The sequence below is a fragment of the Alexandromys fortis genome, unplaced genomic scaffold, assembly GCF_014885135.2.
Source record: "Alexandromys fortis isolate MF-2015 unplaced genomic scaffold, M_Fortis_MF-2015_v1.1 scaffold_45, whole genome shotgun sequence".
Classification (NCBI taxonomy): domain Eukaryota; kingdom Metazoa; phylum Chordata; class Mammalia; order Rodentia; family Cricetidae; genus Alexandromys; species Alexandromys fortis.
The window spans coordinates 11,365,834-11,393,801 of record NW_026067926.1 but is presented as its reverse complement, the minus strand read 5'-3'; the positions used below and the strand labels follow the sequence as shown (position 1 = coordinate 11,393,801).

General features: G+C 41.3%; 3 protein-coding genes across 7 annotated transcripts in view; all 3 read right to left on the bottom strand.

Annotated features, from left to right (window-relative positions):
- Positions 1-9,605, bottom strand: part of Copb1 (COPI coat complex subunit beta 1) — a 38,329-nt gene extending 28,724 nt beyond the window's left edge. The window contains exons 1-4 of the mRNA XM_050143161.1: positions 9,455-9,605; positions 8,721-8,870; positions 3,147-3,376; positions 1,329-1,498 (exon numbers count right to left, since the gene is read on the bottom strand). Coding sequence (XP_049999118.1) covers positions 1,329-1,498; positions 3,147-3,376; positions 8,721-8,811 — 491 coding nt within the window. The 5' untranslated portion in view covers positions 8,812-8,870; positions 9,455-9,605. The remainder of the gene's footprint in view (positions 1-1,328; positions 1,499-3,146; positions 3,377-8,720; positions 8,871-9,454) is intronic.
- Positions 1-27,968, bottom strand: part of Cyp2r1 (cytochrome P450 family 2 subfamily R member 1) — a 700,872-nt gene that overhangs the window by 385,795 nt on the left and 287,109 nt on the right. The gene's annotated exons all lie outside the window — the stretch shown is intronic.
- Positions 16,017-27,852, bottom strand: Psma1 (proteasome 20S subunit alpha 1). The gene is made up of 10 exons (XM_050143164.1): positions 27,706-27,852; positions 26,002-26,046; positions 25,361-25,462; positions 25,146-25,249; positions 22,433-22,521; positions 21,755-21,825; positions 21,024-21,153; positions 19,211-19,290; positions 17,806-17,916; positions 16,017-16,362 (listed from the first exon to the last, which is right to left on the bottom strand). The coding sequence occupies exons 1-10, from the start codon at positions 27,706-27,708 to the stop codon at positions 16,306-16,308; spliced, it is 792 nt and encodes a 263-aa protein (XP_049999121.1). The 5' UTR covers positions 27,709-27,852; the 3' UTR covers positions 16,017-16,305.

Sequence of the window (27,968 nt, the reverse complement as noted above, 5' to 3'; positions counted from 1 at the left end):
CTCAAAAAACCAAAAAGAAAAGAAAAGAAACAAAACAAAAAACTAGGCTTGATGCTGTGTACTTGAAACCCCAGAGCTGTAAAGGTGGCTGACAAGAAGATACCTGGGGACCTCTGCTCAGCCAGCATAGACTACTTGGTGAGTTCTTGGCCAATGAGAGACCTCATGTCAAAGTGAAAGGTTGATGGTGCCTGATACCTAATACGTGATACACAATACCTAATGTGGTTCTCTAGCCTGAGTATACACATATGCTTATACAAACATGCACAGACACAAACATGCAAAGACACAATATATATATTCTGTTAAACTGGCAGTGCTAGGAATCCAACTCAGGACCACCCTCACACATTCTAGGCAAGGGCTGTTTCTGGGCTCTATCCCCCAGTCCCACAATCTAACTGGACTGACAAATATGACTATAACAATTTAGCACTCTAGCCTCCTCTGAATCTTACAATCTCTGTTTTAAAGTTCAAAATCTTCACCTTTATTATTTCACTCTAATGACTGCCCAAGGCCTTGTTCCTGCTAAATAAACATTCACCCACTGAGGCATGTCCCCAGCCTTTTTCTTTTTCTATTTTCAGAGATTATTAAATTGCCTAGACTGGCCTCAAGCCTGTCATCCTCCTGACTCAGGCCCCCTAGAAGCTAGACTTAAAGAGGATGCACCACTCGTCCAGGGCAAATTTTCTGCTGTTCTAATAACAAGAATTGCAGCCTTTTTCACTAAAAGAATTCCTTCCTCAAAGCCTCTATCTAGTACAAGAACCATACTGTTCAAAATGAGAATTTTAAAACAAGGTTAAGATGCAATGCCTTTAGCAAGTAAATAAACGAACTAAGTGAACTGTAACAATACAATTAAAAATGATGGCCATCGCCTATTTTTTTGTTTGTTTTGTTTTTCGAGACAGGGTTCCTCTGTAGCTATTTGGAGCCTGTCCTGGAACTAGCTCTTGTAGACCAGGCTAGCCTTGAACTACAGAGATCCAGATGCCTCTGCCTCCCCAGTGCTGGGATTAAAAGTGTGCGTCACCACCGCCCGGGCAGGCCCGGCTGATGGCCATGGCCTTAAACTAGAAATCATACAATACTGTTAAACGGCACACTTTTATCTGATTGTTGTCAGACAGAAACTAGTGTCCATTACTGCCAACGTTTTTGATTTCTCCATGTTAACAATTTAATGATAGTAAGGAAAAAAAATACTATGTTGATTAGCAAAACGTATTTACAAGTACATACATTCTGCAACCAACCACGCTGGAACCTTTAGTCTACAACATTTAAAACAGAAATAAAGGTATATTTTTCCTTACCTGTAGATGGTATAGATGGCCAAAACAGCGTTTCTCCTTACATAACTGTGACGATGTTCCAAACAAGCACGGATAGCGGGCATTAGAGGTTCAAGCAACTCTGCTTCCTTCAATTTGCAAAGGAAACGAAGAGTAGATCCGCGGATAAACTCATTAGGGTGCTGAAGATCCTGATATGAAAATTATAGTAGGAAACACTGAGTTTCAACTTTAAAAACTTTACATTTAATTACGTGTGTGTGTGTGTGTGTGTGTGAGTGTGTGTGTGTGGTCAAAGGACAACTTGGAGAAATCAGTTCTCTCCTTTCACCATATGGGTCCTGGGAATCCAATTCGGGTGTCACGCTTGGCAGGAAGCACTTTACCTGCTGAGCCATCTCATAGGCCTGAGTTTCAGCCATTTATAAAAATCAAGTTTTCAATGTAAAACTTTATAATTTGAAAAAATTAATCTTAAGAAAAAGATCTAGATCATTTCCTTCTCATTCCTCTAGAGCAAAGCAATTTTCATGCATTTCACCAGTTTTCTTAGTAACACAAAAATACATAGGAAACATAGGAAAAGCCAACAATATAAATTTTTTACAGTAATTTTTACAGGTATAACATTACAATAAGACATTGTCATCTACAAAGTTCATGCTGAGACACACAGAATACTTACCATGAAAAACAAAATCAAATAAAATTCCCCAGTCCAAAATCCACCAAAAAGTATCAGATAATGTTAGGTTTTTATGTCGGGCAGCATTCACAGATATCTCCAGTGTCATGCACCATAATAGTATATTATTTGTGTGTTTAATAAATAAAGGTTGCCTGAAGTCAGACAGCAAAACAGCCATACTAGCCAGCCACACAGGCAAGAGAGTAGTGGCACACATCTTTAATCCCAGGACTTGGGGAGACAGAGCTGGGTGGATCTCTGTGAATTCAAGGCCACCCTGGGCTACACGCCTGAATCTGTCTAAAGGAGAAACAGAGCACTCAGAGAGGTGATGTCAGCATTGGGATCACATGACTTTAATCCCAGCATTAGGGAGGTGGAGACAGGAGCGATATGGCTGGGCAGAGAGAAGAATAGAAACGAAGAGAAGGGAACACAGTAGATGTGTGGAGTCTGAGGTTGGTGGGGAACACTGCAGGATCGCCCCTTTTGTTTGTCTGAGCCTTGGGAGAGGTAAAAACTCACTAGTGGCTGGCTGCTTTGCTTTTCTGATCTTCAGGCTGAACCCCAATATCTGTCTCTGGGTTTTTATTAATGGTGCAGCAGTGCACCCTAAACCTATATATAGCTATAAGTTGAACACATTTTTGAGCTTACAACTACCATAACAAATATTTACAATTTTCATCTCATCAAAGATTTAATTTTGAAAACTAAAAAAGTATCTATTAGAGCAATTTTATAATTACAAAAGAACAAACAAACAGTTATGGTTTGGCTTACTGTTGTAGGAGCTGCGGGCTGCGTTCTGGCCGACCAGGCTCCGGGATGGCTAGCTTATGCCCCGAAATAATTACACGGAAACTGTATTATTTGAAACACTGCCTGGCCCATTAGTTCCAGCCTCTTATTGGCTAGCTCTTACATAATGATCTAACCTATTTCTAATAATCTGTATAACACTACAAGGTGGCTTACCAGGGAAGATCTTAACCTGTGTCTGTCTGGAGTGGAAGAATCATGGCGACTGCCTGACTAGGCTTCTTTCTCCCAGCATTCTGTTCTGTCTACTCCACCCACCTAAGGGCTGGCCTATCAAATGGGCCAAGGCAGTTTCTTTATTAACCAACGACCTTCCTCCATCAGCTTACCTTTCTATATGCGTCACACACAAGAATCATTTCATGTAAAAGTCTCCCATCTGGAGTTGTTTTAGGAACAATCTCCCAGAACACGAGGAGCAGCTTTTTGATGGTGTGGTCCTGAAGAGGCAGCACAAAACGGATGATAGTCATCAGGAGACCAGGGAGCTTCTCCCCATTCAGAATCATGATGATTACTTTCTTCAGAGCTTCAGTCTTGGACTTCACATCACCTTTCTCTGATTCCATAATTTAAAAAACATAAACCAAAAAAGCACAATTACTTCAAATCAAAGTTCCTCACACAGTTCAAAAAGCTATGAAAACTTACTATCAGCTGTGGTAATAAGGTTACAAATCCAAATGATGTGCTTGTGGCTCTATTTTGCCTCTGAATCTCAGATTCCTTACATGTGATCTGAGGTACTGGATTAGAATCCTGGTCCCTGACCAACGGAGTTAATGTAGTTTCTGGCCTACAGCTACACCACGTCTTTGGTTTTCAAACAGACGTGGCAGTGCCATTCCCCCAAATACAACCCAAGCAAATCCTGTTAAGTACTTCTAAACCCAAAGTAACTTAATTTTATGTGCATTTTCTCAGCTATAACTTTTTTTAAAAGATAGCATGAACAGAGTGACTTTAAATATTTTAGATATTGTAATAATTTAGAAAATGGTCCTCAATACTCATATAACATTAAAGATTTCCTTTTCTTGTCCATCTGAACAAATGGAAAAACTTAAAACACTGACCCAGTAGCCACTGATTAGAATTAAGGATATAGCAAAAAAAAAAAAAAAAAAAAACAAAAACAAAGGCCAGGTAGTGATGATGCATGCCTTTGATCCCAACATTTGGGAGGCAGAGGCAGGCAGATCTCTGTAAGTTTGAGGCCAGCCTGGTCTACAAGAGTGAGTTCAGGGACAGGCTCTAAAGCTACAGAGAAACCCTGTCTCAAAAAAACAAAGGAAAACAAAAAAGGATATGTTACTTTTAAGTTTAATGTTAGTAAAAGTAAAAACTACTCAATATAAAGTATTTTATGGAGGTTTTAATCCCAGCACTTGAGAGGCAGAGCAGGTAAATCTCTAAGTTTGAGGACAGCCTAGTCTACAGAGAGTTTCAAGACAGTCAGGACCACACAGAGAAACCCTGTTTTAAGAAAACAAAACCAAAAAAATTATTTTTTAAGATTTCATGAAAAAAATTATCTATAATTTCAATTACTAAGAGTTCTGAAGCTGAAGAGATGGCTCAGAGGCTAAGAACACTGGCTGCTCTTTTAGATGTCCTGAGTTCAATTCCCAGAGACCATGTGATGACTCACAACCATCTACAATGAGATCTGGTGCCCTCTTCTGGCCTGTAGGCATATATGCAGACAGAACACTGGATACATAATAAATAAATAAATCTAAAAAAAANAAAAAAAAAAAAAAAAAAAACTTCTGGGTCCAAAATTCAAAAGCAGACAGAAGTACAGAATAAGTACATTGCTACCATAAGTACATTGCTACCATAATTGTGTCTATCATAAAATAAGAGCTGGACAGATGTCTTAGCAGTTAGGGGCACTGGCACAAAGGAGCTGGATTTAAGACTAACACCCTATTCTGACCTCTGAAGACAAAACATTAATAATACCCATAACATAAATGAATCAAATATTTGAAAAAAGAGAGGACAAAGAGAGAGAAGATTTAATCCTATAGCTATGCTACCATAAGGAAAATAATGACAACTGAGTCTAATAATAAGAATGGCTATTGGCAGAGTTCTTGGGACTGGAGAGATGCTGGATAGCTTAGAGCACTTGTTGCTCTTGCAGAGGACCTGTGCTTGAGGGATTCCTAGCAGCCTCCCTCCTCATGGCTCACAAGCATCTCTAACTCCAGTTCCGAGGACCTACACCTTTTTCTGACCAATCTGGGCACCGGACATACATACGGTGCCTATACATAAATGCTGGCAAAACTTTCATACATGTAAATAAACGAATCTTTAAAAATACTTTTAAAGGCAGTTCTTTCTGTCAAAGAGACAGACTGTACACACTACTTGTTAGGGTTACAAGAGCTCAAGCTTCAGAGGAATCATACTAAATAAATCAGTTGCTTGTCACTGATTCTGATGGCACTTTTCTGTAATCCAGCAAACTAGTGTGAGGCAGGATGATCAAGAGACCAAAGCCAATCTCATCTACATATTGCATAGAAGGCCAGTCTCAAAAACAAACAAAAAACCCCAAAATATCATCCTAAAGGCTATATATTACTACCCCATAGCTATATCTTCCTATGTTGCAGAATAGAGAATATCCTCGTGTTTGAGTAATTCAAACAATGTTTTAAGTGGTACTCAGAGCCTAAAAGATCTTTTGTTTCTTTAAATTAAGCTCCCTCCCTCTTTAGGTTTTGTTTTGGTTCCGGGATTGAATCTAGAACCTTGTTCATGAGTGCGCGACCACTGGGCTTACCTCCCTTTAGGATGTTTCAGGTGTTTTGTTCCCTATTCTATTTGATAATATAAAAGACACAAAGTCTAAAAGTCATAAAATTAGGTTATTATAACCTTGATGGCTTCTTCTGTTTATAAATTATTACATTTCCAAAAGTTCAGCAAACTCGGTCTCTATTTGTTTATTATGTTTGTTTGATTTTTGAGACAGGGTTTCTTTGTAGCTTTTGGAGTCTGTCTTAGAACTTGCTCTGCAGACCAGGCTGGCCTCAAACTAAAAGAGATCCACCTGTCTCTGGCTCCCGAGTGCTGGGATTAAAAACAAGCATCACTACCGCCCAGCTAGATCTCAGTTTATAACTATACTTTCAAAAGCAAGTTTAACACCAAACAAAAAACTTATGTCATCTGTATTTTAAACGCCCCAACTTCAATTTCCTTTTATTCTAACAACTTAAACTGAGAAATTTATTTGCTGTTCCTTTTTCTCCCACTTCTACCTTCTTAGTGCTGGGATTACAGGTATGTGCCACCATGGGCAAGTAAAATATTAAGATTCTTTAAAAACTTCAAAGTACCTCCTAAAAGGTAATTTCCAATATTTGAAATATAATTTTCATTATATTTAAAACAATGTTGGGCCAGGTGTGATAGCACACACCTTTAATCCCTGTACTTGAGAGACAGAAGCAGGTCAATCTCAGTTGAGTTCCAGGGCAGTCAGAGCAAATACTGACACCCTGTCTCAAAATACAAAAACCAAATAAAAAAAGTGTTATCAGTTTGATTTATACTTGCTAATAATTCAACTAAGAATTAAGTATATAAAAATCTTTTCTTTAGTGCTGTGTGGTGGTGGAGCACACCTTTAATCCCGGCACTTAGGAGGCAGAGACTAGTGGATCTCTGTGAGTTCCAGGACAGCTAGGGCTGTTACACAGAGAAACCCTGTCTCAATAAAATAAATAAATAAACCAACCAAACAACCAACCAAACAAAAGCCCTTCTTTGACAGACCCACTTTGCACACTGGGTATGAGAGCACACACATGAAAACTGGAGCAGGAGGATCTTGAGTTAGCCAGCTCTAGGCAGGCTACAGAGTAGGACCTTGTTCTCAACCCCACACTCTAAAATTACACAGCACATATTTTTCCCTTCTTAGTACTGGGTATTGAATTCAGGGCCTCCTGAGTGCTCGGTAAGTAAGTGCTATACTTAACAATATCCACAGTCCCTGTCACTTCACCAGGACAGGGTCCAGGGTTGCCCAGACTAGCTTTGAAAGTGTGGCCTTCTGTTTCAGGCTTCTGAGCAGTTGGAACTACAAGTACACACCACTGAGAATGGCCAGCACATACTTTAAAAGGAGCAGAGCAAAGGCTTTCAAAACTCAAAACATGTTTCTTTTTACAAAAAATATTTTCAAAATGAAACTATAAAGTTGTAAGAAATATTCACATTTAGTTCAGTAATGACTTCACTTATTTGTTTATACCAACTTATTATCTACTACATGAGAAATTATATTTTTTTTCTTTTTAAAAAAGAATTTATGCCGGGTGGTGGCGGCGGCGCACGCTTTTAACCCTCGCACTCGGGAGGCAGAAGCAGGCGGATCTCTGTGAGTTCGAGGCCAGCCGGGTCTACAGAATGAGTTGCAGGACAGGCTCCACTAGCTACTGAGAAGCCTTGTCTCGAAAAACCAAACAAACAAACAAAAACAAGATTTTATTTATTGAGAAATCCTGTCTCTAAAAAACAAAACAAAACCAAAAACCAAAGGGTTTTATTTATTATGTATACAGTGTTCTGCCTGCAGGCCAGAAGAGGGCACCAGATCTCATTACAGATGGTTGTGAGCCACCATGTGGTTGCTGGCAACTGAACTCAGGACCTCTGGAGAGAAGTCAGTGCTTTTAACCTCTGAGCCATCTTTACAGCCCCCAAGAAATTGTATTTTAAGAGACAAGTAATTAAATGATTTTATTTTCTTAGCTTTACTACATTAGACTGGGATATTATTCTATTTCTGTATATCGATACTGCAAGCTTAAAGGTTAAAAAAATCCTTTTTCCTAAGACATTCTCAAAAATTCTAGATGGGAGGCTGGAGAGATGGCGTAGTAGTTAAGGGCAATATGTGCAATTAAAGAAATCGAATTCAGTTCCTAACACCCACATCAGATAGCTCACAAGCACCCGTAACTCCAGCTCCAGGGGATTAGATCCACCCTCTCCTTACCCCAGGGCACCTGGACTAAAGTGCACATAGGCACACACAAGCACACATAGTTTACTGACTATGTTTGGTACTACTAACAAAACTGTAGAAGAATCAAGCACTTCTAACTGTAGGGGAACGTGAAATGTCGGTGGGACCTAAGGTTTACCTCCGAATTGCCATACACGGACACATAAGAAAGAAAACACTTCCTCAAGTGGAAAAGGGGTTGAGAGTGGAAAGTTTTAAGATGTACCAATCTACATTATCACAGAAGTTGAAAGTAAAAGCTGATTAATGGCCAGTCTTGGGAGGCTGAGGTAAGAGAACTGAACTTACATAGTTTGAGGCCGCCCTGGCCTATTATTGAGTTCTAGGCCAGCCTAGGAAAAGCGTATGACCTTAATTCAAGAAAGAAAAAAAAAAAATGGGGGTGAGGGGATGGTGGTTAACTGAGGCTGGGGAGAGTAAGAAGGAAGGATGTACGGTAAGGCTGATCAATGGATGAGTAACAGAAGTTCTGATATGATACCAGGAAGACTGCTAAGTAGTTAACAACTATGTACTATAGATTTTTTAAAATCTCGATGAAAGTTTTTGAAACGTTTTCAGCATAAAGAAATGATGAATGATAAGGAAACAATTATATTTGACAGGACTTAAATATTACACAATATAGACATGTATAAAACCACCAATTTGTCCAGTCCTTAATGTTCTTAATCTATCAATTAAAACAATTTCCGACCACATGGTGGCTCACAGCCATCTATAATGAGACCTGGCGCCCGCTTCTGGCATGCAGGCACACATGGAAGGAATGCTGTACACTAAATAAATAAATAAATAAATAAATAAAAAAAAAAACAATTTCCGATAGAATCGAGAAACTATTTACCCAGGTCATTTTTTAAGCTGATTTCAGAAGGGGGTTCTGAATCCATGGGCACGTTAATTAACGTATAACACACGTTCTCGGCTGCCGTCATGGTTTCTGGTTATAACCAACCCGACACAAGACAAAAAGGACGAAAGGTGCCAGGAAAATCTACAAAAAAAAAAAAAAATGAACACAGGTATCAATTAGGAAAACAAAACAAGGCAAATTTCGCAAACCAGTCCCGATCTTTATACTGCCTGAAAGTTCTTTCCGTATGGCTTCTGCGGATGTCAATCTACAGTGCTCGCCCTCTCTTCCACGAACTCTAGTGAGAACCACACGGTCCTGATCTGCTCCCCGGCCCAGGGTGTGGAAAGCAGTGGAGTCGAGGTCCACACAACAGTGACAACCCGGAGCACCACGTCACAGGGCAGTGATTTCCAACACAACACAGCCCGATCACAGCCCAGGAGGGCAGCCCGCGAGCAAAGACGCTGCAGAAGCTTAGGCGCCTCCGCCGTGCCGGGTCCCCGGTGGGTGCGCCCCGGCCGCCCCTCCCCGACCTCCGTCCACGCACGGCCAGGCCTCGGGCTGCTCAGACCCCGGTCCCACAGTCCCGGGGCCGCGGCCCAGCTCCCCGCCCCCACCGCCCGTCGCCGCGGCCTAGTTAAGCGCCCGGCGTCTCCCCGGCCGGTGGCTCGCAGACACCGCGTGACCCACGCAAAACCACGGCTCGGGGCTCAGGCCGCTACCTGGCTCCGAGGGGCGACGGCCGGGAAGGAACCGCAGGACCGTCGACTACGGCTCCAGCCAGCGGCTGCCGGGACGGCTCCACCAAATCCTTGGCTGACGTGGAAGGAGGCGGGGAGACGAGGAAGGATGCAGCCACAGATCCTGTACGGCGGCCCAGAGAGGCCAAGCCTTCTCCGTTCTGCGGCTGCGCGCTGGAAGGGCGTGCTGTCTTCTTCCTTTCTCGGGAGTCGTTTCTGTCTCAGAAAGAGCAAATATTTTAGGTTTTTTTCCGTGAGTCCCCTGTGGTCACTTAACAGTTCCCAGAAACTAAAACTTGTACAAAAGAGAAACAGAAGTCCAGCGGACTCTCTTCTTACTCTCACTTATAATAAACTGGGAAATTAACTGATTATTTGGCAGATGAGTTTAGATATTAAATTTAATAAAGCAACTAGGTTATAACATGAAGATATACTTGAGGGCTAACACTTCTGGTGATCTGAATCTGACTTTATTCCGTTGTCCTGGAGTTACGTGGATATCAGAAACTGCCTGGCCACTATTACTATCTACTCTTTATTCAGGAACGACCTCTTTCGATCCTCTCAGAGCTCCCAATAGTTTAAAAGGTTTTATGCATCAAGGGAGCTAGCCTCAAAGGATTTTCCTTTGTCTCCAGAGAACGAATTGTTACAGCCACAGTTAGATGTGTAGATCTTGTTCATTTGTGGTCCCTTATCCCACGCCAATTCCTAGTCATCATTAATAACAAAATATTGGAAAAGCACCACAGGGTCTACCCAAATTACCAGAATGGTCTTCGGAAGGTGGCTTTCCGTTTCTAGGCAGTTCTAACTACGGGCGTGTGTCACGTGGATACATCCCGTGTATACAGGTCTGATAGGACCTGTTCTGTTGACCTGTTCACCTCATTTGGGGACACAGACTACAAACAGCTTCATCTACACGGAATACAGCAATTCTGACATTTCTCTTTTCTGGAACCATTAAATTAAAAAAAAAAAACATCCCTCAGCACTCAAAATATCCTAGAGACACTGTATGTCTACAGCGCTGGAAGAGTGACCTCTCGGGTGGCATTTTTGATTTTAGATGGTCTCACTTTGAACACCCAAACTGACCGTCATCTCTATCTACTGTCTCTTGCCTGGGATTACAGGCACACGGAATCACACCTGGCCTGTGCATTAAAAAAAAAAAATCCCCCCCCCCATTTTTTTTTTCAAGACAGGGCTTCTCTGTGTAGATTTGGAGCCTGTCCTGGAAATTGATCTTATGTAGACCAGGCTGGCCTCGAACTCACAGAGCTCCACCTACCTCTGTCTCCCAATTGCTGAGATTAAATGTGTGTGCCATCACTGCCTAGCTTAAAGCATGTTTTTAACCTAGGTAATTGTGGGATAGAATTATCCCGACAAGCCTTCTGGTCATCCCCCAGTCCCTCTGCATCGTGAAGTTGTCTTGCAGGAAACTGACCTGTCTCCTTACTGAGAGTCCACCGGTTTATATACGCTCATTCATGTACTTGCTTCTAGACAACAAATTCAGTTTTGTGTGATCACCAACAGTTAAAGATCAGTTCTACCAGTGATCCCTCCTGTGGTCCATCTGCTGTCACAGCCATGTGCCCACTTTAACCTGGCAACTATCATTCCATTCTAGTGGGTCAATAGAATCATGCAATGGAATCTTTACGATCAGCCTTCTTCTACTTGGCATTATTCTCTGAGAATAAGATGCAGTCAAGAATGGTCCTTTTGTGCACTTTTTTTTCCCCCAGTTGTTTCGAGATTATAGCTTTGGAGCCTGCCCTGGAACTAGATCTTGTAGACCAGGAAGGCCTCGAACTCACAGAGATCCGCCTGCCTCTACTTCCTGAGTGCTGGGATTCAAGGCCTGTTCTACCACTGCTGGGCTCTGTGCACTCATTTTTTTTTCGCATGGAATGCAGTCGTTGGTTTTCCAGACTCACTTGAAAATACATCACACAGGCAGAGATCAGGTTTAGCGATGAGAAGGCTCAACAGTTTAGGAGGTGTAGACTAACCATATCCATTATGTTAAACTTTAGGGCTGATTCACTAAGGGAACTTAGTGAATGAGAAGACAGCATTTTAGGTGTGCACCTGGACTTCCCACTGGCAATTGTGTGGTTTTGCTTTTTGAAACTTGGAGTTTCTTGAGATTTAGCATACCTTATATAGCTTCATTGATGGAGGAAGGTCATTGGTAATTAATAAAGAAACTGCTTGGCCTGATACGTTAGAACATAGGTGGGTGGAGTAAACAGAACAGAATGCTGGGAGGAAGAGGAAGTGAGCTCAGATGCCAAGCCTCTGTTCTCCAGTGCAGACACAATGAAGCTCCGACCCAGGATGGATGTAGGCTAGAATCTTCCTGGTAAGTGCACCTCATGGTGCTACACACATTAATAGACATGGGCCAAGCAGTGTTTATATCAATACAGTTTGTGTGTCATTATTTTGGGGCATAAGCTAGCCAGGCAGCCAGGAGCCGGGCAGCAGGAACGCAGCCCACAGCTCCTTCAACACTTCACTAATTCTTATATAAATTATTTTGGGGACTTTTAACCCTAGCATATAATCATATCATTTTGAATACTCTCCAAATCACAAACTATTTCAGTGTAAAAACTTTGTATGTCAAAATTACAAAAGAACACAAGTCAAGGGCAGAAAGGACTAGAGATTTTCTCCAAACTGCTTAATGGTCAACAGTAAGAGCCATTTTTCAGCTTTTTATTTCTGTGCCAGTTCTTCAGAACTGCACGTGAAGATGCTCAGATTCCAGATGACATCTTCTGTGTCCGTGGGAAGACTTCCATGACACTAGGGATCGTCCTGTTCACTTATTCAGCAGACTAAACTGAGTAACTGAGCTCAACAGACGAAACAGACAAGGACATCACAACAAACTCTGTAAGGTCCTTAGAGTGGAAAAACTTTTGTGTGAGGCACACACATCCGAGTGGAAGGCCAGAGGACCATAAACACGCTGGTCTATCATCCTGATTTATGCTTCCAAGACAGGGTCTCCCTGAACTTGGACATAGACTGGCAGCCAGGAAGCCGCAGCAAGCCTTGTATCCTGTAGTGCTAGTTAGTGGTTGCACAGCATGTCCCCCTAACTTGGTTTTTATATATCCAAAGTGGGAAGGATTTTTAAAATCCATCTTGAGACTAAAATCACATACATATTGGGAAAAAAAACCAAAAGCAAAACTTTCCAAAACCAACCTATTTGCCAGAGTCCAGCTCCAGTGAGTTCAGAACCCAAAGATGAGGGGTGGAGTCAGTGAGGGGAAGGAGACTGACGCGATCTAAGGGTGAACTGGGATAGCTACCACGTTATTCAGAGAGGCTACACCGTTTATACTCTAATACTTGCACAGGGAGAAAGGGGCATGCGAGCTGGGCTATGCCTTGTGGTGAGGAATTGGTGAACCGAGCATGACTTTGACAACAGGCACCAGTCATGTTAATAGAGGGCCCCAAGTTCTTGCCAGAGATAAGAATGACTCCCTTTTTAGCAAGCAGACAACTTTCTTCAAGCCCCACAGGGAATGGGAGCTTTTGTCTAAATGACTGACCTTGGAAAAAGGACTTTCTTGGGGAGACCAGACACTCCATTATAGACTATTGCAGGTTTTTTTTTTTTTAATATGGCTTAGTTTATCAGAATAACTAAAGTTTTAAAAGTAAACAAAGATGAAGCTCGACAAATATTAGTGTGAACCTGAGTGGACCTTAGGAATTTATAATTCTTTATTATCAAATATGCCTTATTTATCAAACATGTTTATCTAAATTTGCTAGCATCTTGCTGTTAACTTATGTGGGAACAGGAAGTAACCATGCTACATGGTTTCACAGTGGCAGGGATTTTTTTCCAAAGAATTACTTTGTTTAAAGAGGCTACCATTGTATACATCCTTGTTATGGAATAATCTTTTTATACACTGTGAAGATGTATCTTGGTCAAGGTGCCTTCTGATTGCTTTAAGTAGCTGGGCAGGGAGAGGTTAGGTGGGACTTGAAGACAAAGAGTGTAGAGGAAGAAAGTGGGGTCGAAAGCTAAATGCAGAGGAAGCAGATGAACATGCCCTGTTGAAAAGAGGTGCCACCACGAGGTGGGGAGTAAGATATATGGGCTAATTTAAGATGCAAGAGAAAGTAACAAACCTAAGCTATCAGCAAAGTATTTATAACTAGTAATAAAGTGTGTGGTTTTTTTGGGAGTTGGCTGATGGGTCAGAAAAACCCTGCCTACACATCCTTATCCTCCATTGAAGCCCATGGAAAAGGCACAATAGTGAGAATCATTAAAAATGAGAGTAAAGGGTGCTGCAGAATTGTGATCCAAAGTCAAAATGCTGGAACCTTGTCAAGCAGCATGGTCACCGTGAGGTCCACACCACCTACTAAAGCTGTCCTTAAAATTAAGGTCATCGGGGGCTGGAGAGATGGCTCACAGCTTAAGAGCATTGCCTACTCTTCCAAAGGTCCTGAGTTCAATCCCAGCAACCACATGGTGGCTCACAACCATCCGTAATGGGGTCTGGTGCCCTCTTCTGGCCTGCAGGCATACACACAGACAGAATATTGTATACATAATAAATATTTAAAAAAAATTAAGGTCAATGTAAAACACTGTCACTTTTTAATCTTTAGTTGACTTTCAGTCAAGTAATAGTTTATATTTAGGAAACAGATTTTAAAAAATAGCACGATTCTTATTTCTTAACAAAACTAAGCTAAGTGAGAAGGAGACAGGGGAAGAAATTCACGTTATTAATTTTAGCCTCTCTAAACTCTACACCAAAAGTCCAAGAAGTTAGGAACTCTGTAGTTTTAGTGTTTAGCATGTGCTTGGGCCAACTCTACAGTAGTTCAGTCACATGGTACTGGCGGTCTGTTCCCAAGCTTAAACAACAGATGTCCGAGGTTGTGTCCAGTGCAGAGACTGACATCACACACCCGCACATAACCAGAGATGATGATAAAGCTGCTGGGTTGTGTGTGTGCATTTTGTGTATATAGTAGTCTCCCTTCAAGAAGTTATAGAGGGAACTAAGCTACTGAGTTTTTTGTTGTTTATTGAGACCGTTTCTCTGTGTAACAGTCCTAGCTGTCCAGGAACTCACTTTGTAGACCAGGCTGGCCTCGAACTCAGAGATAAACCTGCATTTACCTACCAAGTGCTAGTATTAAAGGTGTGAGCCACCAAGACCCACTACAAATTATCTTTAAGATTATTATGTATGCAGTATTCTGCCTGCATGTCTCTTCTGCAGGCCTGAAAAGGGCACCAGATCTCATTACAGATGGTTGTGAGCCACCACGTGGTTGCTGGGAATTGCACTCAAGGACCTCTAGAAGAGCAAGCGTCAGTGCTCTTAAGCTGTGAGCCATCTCTCCAGCCCCCACAAATTCTCTTGACTACAGTAGTTCTTCAAAGGGCTTCTCTATGACAGGAGGACTAGGTGACTTACCTGAATCCTAAATCAGCTTCTTAGAGAATTAGGTCTATACTCTGGGTTACTATCCATAAAGAAGGCTCTCTTCTCTAGAAAGGGGTGCGACATTTGGAAGTAACTCCTCCAGGCTAATTAAGTAAACATTTTTGTTCTAAAAAGGACTTCCTCTGATTTTACTCTTCATGGCTTAAGATAATGTAGCAGGGAGGTAGTGACTTACACCTTTAATCCCAGCACTTGGGGAGTCAGAGACAGGCAGATCTCTGTGAGTTCGAGCAAGTTCTAGGACAGCTAGTTCTAGGACAGCTAGAAACTCTGTCTCGATAAAAAAACAAAATAACAACAACAAAAAATAAAAACTGTCTTGCTAACTCCAAGCAGAAGGCTCATGAGGGGAACAGAAGATAGTCTCCAGATCATACTAGATTTGAGGTAAAAGGTTTGAGATGAAAACACCTCTTCTGTTACTTTTGTCAAGTTCCTCAGAGCCCAGAGCTGTAACTATTGCAATCTGCTGGCTGGATGGAAAAACTGCTCATTCTAATAACTTGCTTTGGTGGGGAAGAGAAAGAAGTGGGGTGACTGAACCTAAGGTGACCACAGGTTAAGTGCAGATCTATCTCCAGCTCAATACTCTGCTTCTGGTGGAAGTGGTGACATCTTACTACGTAGACAAAGTCTCAAACACCGTCGGTAGCAGAGCATGGTCCTTAACTCCTGATCCTTCCACCTTTACCTCAGAAGTGCTGGAATTAAAGCCTGCACCCCTATGCCTGGCTTGGCTTCTCAGTTTCAATCAGAATAATCCCTAAAAACGCATCCCGAAATCTGTATTTTGAGACCATCTGCATGGGTTTGCAATGTAGCTAGTCTACATACTAGCAAATTTAAATGTGTTGGTAAAAGGTATTTTTCTGTATCACAAAAAAAAAAAAGAAAGAAAGAAAAAAAAGCAAGCCAAAACAAAATAATCTGACAGATAGGACAAATGACCATTGTAACAATGTCAATAGTTGAATATGTTAATAGTTGAAACTACTTAAAAACAGAAATTTGATACAATAGGAGGTGAAACAATTTTATTTCACAGTTGTCTTTAAAACTGCAAAGACACTATTTTCTTCATATAAAAACATTGGGATAGATACCTATACTTTCTAGAAAATGATTATGTAGACCCTTTCAAAGAAAATGCACCCATTATATGGTTTCTGTGAAGCTGCTCGGAGAAAACTCACATCTGGACTGATTCCTAAAACCTCCCACCCCATGCTCTGCAGATGTTGGTTTTGAGCGCAGACTACTGCACCAGCGTATGTCCCTCTGTCCTCATAGCCCTGTATGCTTTATCACTTAGTGCTCCATTGGTTCATCCGCTTTTTCTGCAGGTTCATCAGCAGCCTGTGAAGGCTTTAAAGAAGAAGAAATAAAAAGATGTAAGGTGAACATTTAATATACACTCCTAAATCACGAGCATTACAATGTAAAAAATTAATGAGAAAAGGGGGCTAAAAGATATCAAAAACTAGATTTTAGTACAGCATCCTGCTAAAATTTTTGAATGAAGCTTAAAAAAAAATCATAGTTCTTAAAACTTAAAGATCATGATTAATTCTACATTTTATCATTTGTCCTAAGACTTTCTTTCTTTCAAGATTTTCTTATGTTACACTGCTATGCTTAAAACACAGCCAGCAGCACCTTTTAAACTTCCTTCTCTTCAACTAACAAACAGAAAAAACACCAACAAACTAGATACATGGAACTCTGGAGCATTCTTCCCAACAGTGCTAATTCTTACTAACAACTTAAATGCAGATTGTACCCTCCCAAACAGCACCAATAGTATATTTGTCAAGCTGAGGAAAACTCAAAGACTCAAGCTGGAAGAAACTCTACCACCACCCCCTTTTGGGAGGGAGGGTTTCAGTGTGCTGGGATATAGGCATGATCCTATAATCTGTAGGGAAAATTCCGCATCACTTTTTCTATCCCCAGCTGTGACATCTTCCTCCATTCGTACCACATGTGAGCTGTGTGTGCAGTGCGGGCCTGTATCCCTACAAGCTTGGAGGCTGTGGCAGGAAGATAAGTTTGAGGGGGAAAAACTCAAATGCATATTCTTAGGAAAAATTTATAACCCTAGATTCACCATTTTGATTTTCAGTTTTTAAGTCAGTAGTTCTTAATGTTTTTTGGTTGCCACTTATGGAGAGCCAACCTAAATGCCCAAAGTTAGCTTCCAATAAGTATTCCTTTCCGGACCTTTCTCAGAAGATCTAGGCTGCCCTGTCTCTCACTTTAATCTAAAGAATTTGCTAAAGCGAGGTTGTATCTGTGAATCCTAAGGTCTAGCCTTAAGAATGACTGGTAACCTTTACTTTAGAACTTTTGCAAGCTTTGATCCACCACTTTGTTGGAGGGGCCCTCAGAATACACAGAGCCTACTCATTCTAGTCGCTCACAGCCTTCTAGATGATTCTCTGAGATACCAAGAAAGCAGGTAATAATAAAGTCATCTTAGATGCTCTGCCCCTTCTTTAATCAGACTGCAGCATGTGTGAGACCCCAACTGAAAGCAGCACTAGAACCATTTAGCTATGCCTTGGTCCATAAGAGAACTCTGAGAAATGTGGTCTAACTCTGAAAATTTTGGGGTCACCTTAAATATGTTACAATAGAAAACCAAACTCTTTTCCCTTTTTGTGTTTATGAGATTACACTTCAATATTTTACTTGACTCCTCGGTTCTTTCTGGTTATTTCAATTATGGGCCTATCAACAAGACAAGAGCAGGGAACGGCCACGGTTGTGACAGGAAGAGCAGAGCCTCATGTTACAGTTAGAACATACCTGTGCTTTTCTCTGTGGTCTTTCTTCAAGACCATCCAGGAAAGGAGACACATCATCATCATCGTAGATTGTAAACTCCAAGTCCTTACCAACAATTCCAATGGAAACATTCTGAGGGTGGAAAGGGACAATTAGTGTATGATAAAAGCTGGGCAATAAAGTAGAAAAATTAAAACAGCATTTAAATTCAAAGTTTGAAAAACTGTATGTAGGAGTGAAAAGAGGCAGGGAACTATCCTTTCTTCAATTACGGACTCAACATTCACTTTCGGTTATCACGACTAGCCTCCAAGCTCCATGGTCTCTAGAAACAAAGTCTTCACCACAGCAGTGGCTCTAGACCTTCCTAATTCTGCGATACTTTAATACAGTTCCTTATCTTGTGGTGACCCCCCCCCCAACTACAAGATTATTTTGTTGCTACTTTGCAACTAATTTTGCTATTGTGATGAGTCAGAATGTAAATATTTGATATGTGACCCCTGTGAAAGGGTTGTTTGACCCCCCAAGGGGGCGGTCATAGCCTACAGGCCAAGACCACGGAACTAGATACTAAATAGTAATTATCCAATAACCAACCAATAGCTGTACAATGCTATCACATTTAACTGTAGTAAACCCAAGTATACCTCCCCTGCTCTTTTATGTGAATCATACAACTTAGGACCTACACCATCTTACCTCCCCTCTTCCTCCCCCAGTGCTGAGGACTGGCATCAGGAGCACGTGCTTTATCGCTGAACCACACCTCTAACCCCAATCTCTCATTCTCAGACATTTCCTTAACACTCTATTCTCCTTCAGCTGGAAACCTGGCTTTCTATTTCACTGAGAACACAGAAGCAACTGGAAGACAGATACGTGTCTAGGTTTTTTTTCTTCTCATTACCATGAAAAACACTCCAGTTTTTTTCATGACAGCTATCTTTTCACTTCTGTGTTGATAAAAGACATGGATCTGGCCATTTTCCTCACATCTTTCCTATACAACTATTTCATTTTACACTGAATTATTATAACAATATAGTAAATGTGACATAATTTCTTCCATCCTAAAAATATTATCATTATTTAGTTTTTGGTTTTTTTGAGGCAGGGTTTCTCTGTGTAGCTATGGAGCCTATGGTGGAAATCACTCTGTAGACCAGGCTGGCCTTGAACTCAGAGATCCTGGGATAAGTGGCGTGCATGTGCCACCACTGCCTGGCTGCCATCCTAAAATTTTTTTTTAAATATTTATTTATTATTTAAAACATGACATTTCAAAACCAGATCCTTTTGTGAATAAAAAGGAAATATAAGCCAAGGCAGCCCAATTAAAATAACTTAGGTACATGCTATTTTATTAGTTGCCATTGAGAATTAAACTGCACTGTTAATACCTACAATAAGAACCATGAGTTACCTTTGTGGTCAGGTCCTGCTCTGCAGGGAGTGTTTCTCTTAAGGCACGCAGACCATGTTTAACCAGCTCATCCAAATTGCCTGTATGCAATACATTAAAAATAATCTAATTTCACTATCATAAAATGCTTCTTTTAATTATCAAGTCTATAGTCTGAAATTTTGGCTTGAGTGACATACTGCACAGAATAAAATAGCCACAAATGTAATGTTAGCCATATAATCTAATCTAATATCAACTAGTATCAATGATTTGATGTCTTTTATTAATAAATATGACACTCTTTCACTAGGTTAAATAAAAGTCCTGGCTCACAAATGCCATTCTAGTTTTGTAAAATGTGTTTTATAGAATGCTGTTTTTCTTTTTTGGACACAGGGTTGGAGGATATGAAATCAATATAAAATTATCAATTTCTTACAATGGGCAACCTGCAAATGATATTTCTTAAAACATCATGAAAAGAATAAAATGTGAATGAACTAAAGAAAAAAAAACCACAAGACATAAACTGAAAATTACAAGATACCACTGAAAGACTTAAGTAGATATAACAAAATCCCATGTCTAAGCATAAAAGACTTGTATAGATGTTGCCTAACTTACTATCCACAGTAAACACAAATGTTAAGTAAAATGTTCATTCAACACAAGAATCTTGCCTACCAAATGTTATCGCCTAGCAATATGTGATTGTGTGGCTGGCTGAGACCATGCTGCCTGCCTCCCTGCATCATGATAGAGGATTCTACCAAATGTGGATAACCCAAAATTCTAATTCAGGAGTTCATTTCCTACTGAGTGCATGTTGGTTTTGTACATCATAAATTCAAAATACCCTGAGCTGAGGCATCATAAATCAGCGTCATCTGTACTACAGTAGCCGAGTAATACTCAAATGCTCTGCAGATTTAGATAGAAACACACACAGCTGCTGTGACATTCACAAGGGTGGGAGCACGAGGAAGCCTGTAGATACCCAGCTTGTCTTTTCCTTCTGTGACCATGCAATGCACCCTTATTCTGCTCCAAGTCTTAGTCAAGGTATGACTACATGCTAAGTGCTTAGCCCTTGAAATTTCCCAAGAAGCAGGTGATCTTGTGAATGTCCAGTTGAATTTTAACTCCTATATTCACTAAGCCTCAAGTATTTCCTTCAAAGAATACTATACTGCCAACAGGAAATCTTATAAGACAACCAAGAGAAATCTTTAAAGTCTGGATATTAACTCTTCTTCTAATGTAAAGCAAACACCTGAAAACCAGCTCATCGTCTTACGCCCTTCACCCTCTTTTCCCACAGCTATATTGCCTTTACTTCTTTATGGGCCACTTAAAGCACAAACTCTATGTGGCCTAAAGGAGAAACAGAAGTACAGACCAGAAGCTGTAAACAGAACTTGCAAACAGCAACTAGTATAATGGTTTCCAGCTCTGACCAAATGTATCAAGAAGTCTCAAGGTTGGACACACATACTGTTCTTAGTGTTTTCAAGACAGGGTTTTTCGGTGTAGCCCTGGCTGTCCTGGAAGTCATTTTGTAAATCAGGCTGGCCTCAAACTCAGAGATTCACCTGCCTCTGCTTTCTGAGTGCTATGATTAAAGGCGTGCACGCCTGGCTTGACACATTTATGTTTTGGTAAAGTTCTCTTAGTAGCTCAGAAGTACAAGTTAGTATACATTACACCAACAACAGATACTTTATGAACTTAGGATTATTAAAAACTAAAGTCTAATAGCTGTTCTCATTTAGGATCGATTTACTGACTATATAAAGGGAAAACAAAATAAAGTGAGCCAAACTACACTTACACTCCATAAATTCAGACATATGTCTCTCCAGGTAAGTACGAGCTGATTGAGAACGGGCTCCAATAGACATGGCTCTGCAGTCAAAATAGTTGGCGGACGGACAAGTTTGGAAAATGTGAGGGCCCATATCCTATGAACAGAAAAACATGCTATGTAATTCTTGCCTTCGGCTGACCTAAAAAGTGCAGTTTCTAGGTTTTAAACGTTGTTAGGATACAATTGTGGTAACTGATGGTTAATCACTGTTAATCTGACTGGATTTAAATCACCTAGGAGATGCTCCTCTAAGTGTGTCTATGAGGGCATTTCTACAAAGTTTTTTTGTTGTTTTCTCAAGACAAGGTTTCTCTATGTAGTCCTGGCTGTCCTGGAACTCACTCTGTAGCTCAGATGAGCCTCAAACTCAAGAGATTTGACAGCCTCTGCCTCCCAAGGGCCAAGATTAGGGCATGCGCCACCACGCCCAGCACCAGACAGGTTTAAATGAAAAGGAAAACTCACTCTGACAGTGACTAGTACCATCTCATGGGCTTTGTCCTGGACCTAAGTACAGGAAATAAGCTGAACACCAGCACTCATTTCTCCCAGCATTCTAAGTGGGATGTAGCACGACAGTCTACTTCAAGTTCCTACCATGATGAACTTTGTCTCTCCTTAGGTTATTTATGTCAGTTATTTTCTCACAGAAACAGAAAAGTAACTAACACAAGAACAATACTCTATGGACTTACATCATAACCAGCAATAAGCAGTCCAACACCATATGGTCTCCGGCCATATCGCTGTGTTGGGATCTGGGTCTCTGAAACTAGTTAAGGAGCCTGTTTCAACAAGGAACAAATTAAAGACTTCCAGTTTCTTTTTTTAGTTTTTCTTTTCTTCAAAACAGGGTCTCATTATATAACCCTGGCTGTTCTGGAATTCTCTCAGTAGATCAGGCTGGGCTCGAACTCACAAAGATCTGCTTGTCTCTACCTCCCAAGTGTGTGCACCACCACTGCCCAGGCTCTTTTAGCCTCTTAATTGTCCCATAATCTTCTAGAAGTAATAGAAAGGCATTCCTTTGGCCTAATAACATACCAAGTTTGAATTCCACCAAAGTCAAGCATGAACATTAACAGAATAATCTCTTCCTATATGGGGATGTTTTGGATATAAAGGTCCAGAACTCTGGGGGATAACTAGAAGAACCATTCAGAAACTTTCTAAGACTGACAACTGAACAGTTTCCTTAAATTGGGCTTTCGTGTCTGGGAAACACCAATTGTTTATCACGGCTAGTAAAAATGTGATCCGAAACCTTTACAATCTGATTTACAGTTTATACTACCACATTCCAAATAATTAAGACAAACTCTGTACCCAAACTCTTTAAAGTTTACATTTATAAATGCCAACATAAAGGATACTGCTTCCAATTAGAGACACAAGGCGAGACACAGGAAGTGGTCTGTCAAATACAAATCTGGAATCCAAACACTCCTGGCGCATAAAATTACTAAAAAGGAAAACAAAAATTAATCAGTTCATATTTCCAAAAATAAATACAATCTAAACATTAAAAGCAGTTTGATTCCATTTTGCTTGACTGCAAACATTTTCATGGAGTATATCATAAAAATCAGAAAGGTAAGATATGGCTCAAATGGTTCCTCTCCCTGTCTCTTTGTGTGTGTGTGTGTGTGTGTGTGTGTGTGCATGTTCAACTCTGGAGCCAAATGGAGATTTAAATAAAATAAATAACCAAGTTAGGCAAGGCATTTGGAATCAAGCATTTAGAAAATGAAGGCAAGAATTCTGAAACTAGTTTCATAATAAAAACTGCTTAGTACGTTAAGAACTAAATAAAAGACTGAACTGTTCCTCTGTACAAAATCTTGGACTCCAGAGTACCTAAGACTACAGAAGGCTGAGCTAAGAAAGCACCCTCTTTCTCCTTGTTGTTCCCACTGTCAACAACATTATGCCTTAACTTTAGGTTTCAAAACAGAAAAAAGAGGAAGAACTTTGCTTTTTTCTTCAAAGCAGACAGTAAATGCCACTCTAGAGGAGACACAAGCCATCCCCCAGCTGAATCTCACTGGTAATTCTGACAAGATCCAAGCTAGGTAAATATCAAGAAGAAAGCTTGTGACTATAAAAGAGGAGCTGTGCTCCCTTCTCTCCACACTGGCTTCCTAGTATATGCACATCTGATAACCAAATTTTCTCTGGGGTGTTTTTTTTTTTTTTTTTTTTTTTATGTGGAAGTCAAACCTAGGCCTCAAAGCCGAGATAGGCAAGTCTCCTGATTTCCTGGTGTTAGTATTCAGGCATCTGTACTGGCCTGCCCTTGGGGTCCTGACAGGATACATCCTCAGCTGTAGCCACCAATAGCACCTCCTCTGCACATTCACTATGCTCCCTTTTAAAAGGGTCCCCCCACCTTTCTTTCTCTCTCTGTCTCTGCCTCTCTCTTCTTTACTGCTGTCTCTGTCCCCAGAGGCTGGTCTTTCCCCTTCTTTTTCCATTCTCCTACCCCCAATAAAAAACCCCTTCACGTGAGCTCTCTCACATGAGGTCTTTCTCTCTCTCTGCTTTTTAAAAAAATTGCAACACCTGGCCCTCATCAAACGCCGACCATATGTAAATATTAAGCTGTTTAGTGTTTTAAAGTCAATTTCCTAAGGCTTGCTAAAATTAGACTACTTAACATGGCATGGACTAATTACATGTGGGCCTAAGGACTTGGAAAACAGCTAACTAAAATGTATTTTATTTTTTTTTAAAGATTTATTTATTTATTATGTATACAACACTCTGCCTCCATGTATGCCCACACACCAGAGGAGGGTGCCAGATCTCATTACAGATGGTTGTGGTTGTGAGCCACCATGTGGTTGCTGGGAATTGAATTCAGGACCTTTGGAAGAGCAGGCAATGCTCTTAACTGCTGAGCCATCTCTTCAGCCCCTAAAATGTATTTTAAACAAAAGATAACACCAACCCACTCACAACATCTTAGTACTAAGGCTCTCACACGAACTGAATGATGGCCTGGTAGTACTTTAGATCTGAGTTAGCAGCACTTTAAGCACACGCCAGACTTCGTATTCTGAGAGCAGAAACACAAGCAGCGCCATTCTACTTCTGACCTAGAGACTGGCTGAATAACCTGAAAATTAACCCACGGCAATATGGCCCTTCCTCTAACATTCTTAATGTTAATCAAACCATGACGAACTAAAGAGATTGCTGTGGCCACTTTCACTTCCAGTCCTCTCCCACTTTCTGAAAGCCGCAGTGTTAAGTATTTTACACGTCTGGGAAAGATTATGTAAGTAACTAGCCCAATGTAAGATACTAAGTTACGAGGTGAGAATTCAATTAGTATGATCTCAAAGTCCTATCACTTCATTTATGTGCTATTTCTAAACAAGAAATATCTATCTCCTTGGGTTGGTCAAAGAAATTTGCCTATTACTCTCTATTTTGTACCTTGTGTTATAAATAAAATAGGCTTATGTTCCCTGAAGACAAGATCTATAATTGAGTCACCTTTCTATACCCATATTATATACTACCGAGCTTTGTGAAAACAAATGTATACTAACTACTGACAGAGCGAAGAAAACTGGAATGGTTCGGATCATCCTGGAACAGAGGAGTGCCCAGCTCTTAGGCATACAGGGCCTGAAACAGTACACACGCCAATAACCATCTCATTCAGGGACTTTTCAGAAGCATTAGGATGTTTAAGAACGCTATAAGAATAAGGAAGCAGGGTGTTTAGTAACACACTCAAGTATTATAAATTATAATATACTAGGGGCTGTAGAGATAGCTTTGTTTCTCTTTCAGAGGACCCAGATTCAATTCCAGTATCCACATGGCAGCTCACAACCTTCTGTAACTCTAATACCAGGGAAATCTAATGTCCTCTTCTGGCTTCTGAGGGAACTGAGCACACACCAGTACATGCAAACATATACGCAGACAAAGTATCCATAAAGATAAAATAAGTAATTAAAATTATAATATTTTGGGAAACAACTTCCTAAACTATGTTATTAGGGTATTTTCTAGAAAAAAACGAACCATTATGAATCAAAGGGATACTTAATTTTTCATGGTTATACATACCATAACAGTCGAGCATCAGCAGTCAGACCCGCAATCGAGATACCAATATGGTTATCAACATGGAGAATTTTCTTCTGGTGAGCTGCAAGTTCTGACTGTGCCCTCTAAATAGAGACAGAGCACGACAGGTATTTTAGTTTACAATTTTATTATTTACCATTACATTAGTGGTTCTATTTCCTGAAGAAGAAAGACGGGATTATCATTTCACTCACCTTCAACGCAACCAACACTGCATGTGTTTTTGACTTTAGACCAACTGTGGCAGAACCCTGTTTAACAGCTTCCATTGCATATTCAATCTGATGAATCCTGCCCTAAAGACAAAAAGAAAAGCACATCTTAACACCATCTTAGAAGATGCTTTTATAAATTCAAAGTTAAAGTTTCCAGATCTCAGATGAGCATAATTAAATTTCATTTTTAAAACCAATTAATCATTTTTCTTTTCTTTTTTCGTTTTTTTTTTTTTTTTGAGACAGGGTTTCTCTGTGTAACGCCCCTGGTTGTCCTAGAACTACCTCTATAGACCAGGCTGGCCTTGAGCTCAGATCTGCCTGCCTCAGCCTCCAGAGTGATATGATTAAAGGTGTGTGCCCCATCACCCGGCTAACTAATTTTAATTCTAACTCTAAGTTCACAGCCTATAATTTCACAAGTTTTGTTTCTCTGTCTTTTAAAGGCAAGGTTCTACTAAGTGCTCAAACTGTTCTCCAACTCCATGATCCTGACTTCAGCATCCGGATCAATGAGGATTAAGATAAACCCCACCAAGCCCAGTTTACACTCTCACAAGTTTCTGAACCTATTCCAGCCACGAAAAGCCACTTCATAGATATGGCACAAAACATTTTACCTGAGGGCTCCAAACGGTGACATCATTGTCATACTGGTTGCGAAACTGAAAGTGGAAGAAAGACCGATTACTTTGAGAACATTATAACACTCAAATTTTAACATTCAGACGTGTCCTTGCATTTATTTCTGTTCAACTGTTAAAGCTTTTTTGCTAGAGCGACTTTCCTGAGACAAGATTACAGCACTCAGTTTGTAGGTCAGTTCTACCTTAACTGCTGGGATGAGAGGACCGGGGTCTTCCTAACTTATTCTGCTCCTGTCCACAGCACTCCCCCTGGGCAGTCAAGTGCTAAAGTACATACACACTTACTTATTTTCTTTCTCTTTGCTTAAAACCATTCTCTTATACAGGGCTCTAATAATTTGCCAAAGACGTTTAATTGACTCAAACGTCTAGGCTTCATTTTCCTTCAAACTCTCAGTATATCTACCTGTTTTTCTTTGAGACAAGCTCTCATGCACCCCAGTTTGGCTTTCATTTGCCGTGTACCTGGGAGGATGACCTTGGGGCCCTCCCTTAACCTAGCAAGCGCTGAGACTACAGGTGTGTGCTATTGCGCCCAACTCTGTACTTTTTTTTTTCTTTGCAGAGGGTCTCTACACTCTGGCTGTCCTAGAACTCATTACACAGGCCAGAGGCCAGTCTCAAACTCACAGATATCTGCCTGCGTCTGCTTCCTGAGTGCTGAGATTAAACGCGTGCGCCAATACACCGTGCTTTTCTTTCTTTCTTTCTTTCTTTCTTTCTTTCTTTCTTTCTTTCTTTCTTTCTTCTTTTTTTTGGTTTTTCGAGACAGGGTTTCTCTGTGGTTTTGAAGCCTGTCCTGGAACTAGCTCTTGTAGACCAGGCTGGTCTCGAACTCACAGAGATCCGCCTGCCTCTGCCTCCCGAGTGGCCACCACCGCCCGGCTACACCGTGCTTTCTATACATCTCTTTTATCTTTACAGTATGATGAAAGTTATGTCTGGTTTAACTTTGTGCTCTCTCCTTGCACCTTGTCACCGAATGAATTAAGATATACACAAAACCTCAAGTAAAGAGGTGGGCACAAATAGTTACAGTGGCAGAACCCCGACAGTTATAAAGTCATTACTAAAGCCAGTGTCTGGGCACTTGGGAGAATACTGGTAAGAGTGAGAAAGAAAAGAGTTCTTATGGCAGACTCGACTGAAGCAGTCCAGGCCCCTTACGTTGTAAGCCGTAATTCCATCACTTCCTCTCTCATCTATAACTAGGTGACCAAACTGTCTGAATGGAGTCGTTTCCCATAGCACTCAAAGGAGTCGGATAAAGCCAAATGGACCCACGAGGAAGATGGGCTTGTTCTAAGGACCTGTTTCAGATCCGCGCTAGTGTTGCCTAGAGGCTAAGGGCACCCTCTATCCTCTCGCTCCAATGCAGCCATGAGGGACCACAGGAATCAGCCACTGAAGTAAACTGCGGGGCGAGGGTGTCTAGCTGGCCGAGGAAGAAGCGCCTGGACCCCGTGTGAAGTGGAGAAGCCGCGCGAAAGGTCGCCCCGGCTACCGAGCTCTCCTCGCCGGCCAGGCCGCAGATGCTGAATCACTGCCGGAGCCCGTCCGTGAGCCAAGCTCCCTCTCCCACCGCCCCGCGCCTCGCCGCATGGAACAGAGGCCGATCCCAGACCCTGTGGGCGGACCTCAGCCCCAAACCCTCCGAGGACCCGGGGCTCAACACACCATAGCTCCGGCGCAGCGACAATCACACCCAGCAGCCGACCCAGGAGCACGGACCCAACTCCGGTTCGGTGATCGTCAGAGACGCCTGCGAAGTTTTGACGGCAGCGGCGCAGGAAGTCGAGTCTATCACAGAGCCACGGATCGGCGTTTAACGCTTCCCCGCCCTCTAGCTCTGGGTGGGCGGGGTCTGGGAGGGCGGAGGAACTGGGATTGGCGGGAAACCCTGGGGCGGGACTGCCTTGCGCGGAAGGAGCCGGGGCGTG

Coding starts and splice junctions, on each gene's coding strand:
- Psma1 (XM_050143164.1), bottom strand. Junction 22,522..25,145: donor GCTGATGCTCGACTGTTATG/GTATGTATAACC, acceptor TTTCCTTTTTAG/TAATTTTATGCGCCAGGAGT. Junction 19,291..21,023: donor TATGTCTGAATTTATGGAGT/GTAAGTGTAGTT, acceptor TATTGCATACAG/GCAATTTGGATGAGCTGGTT.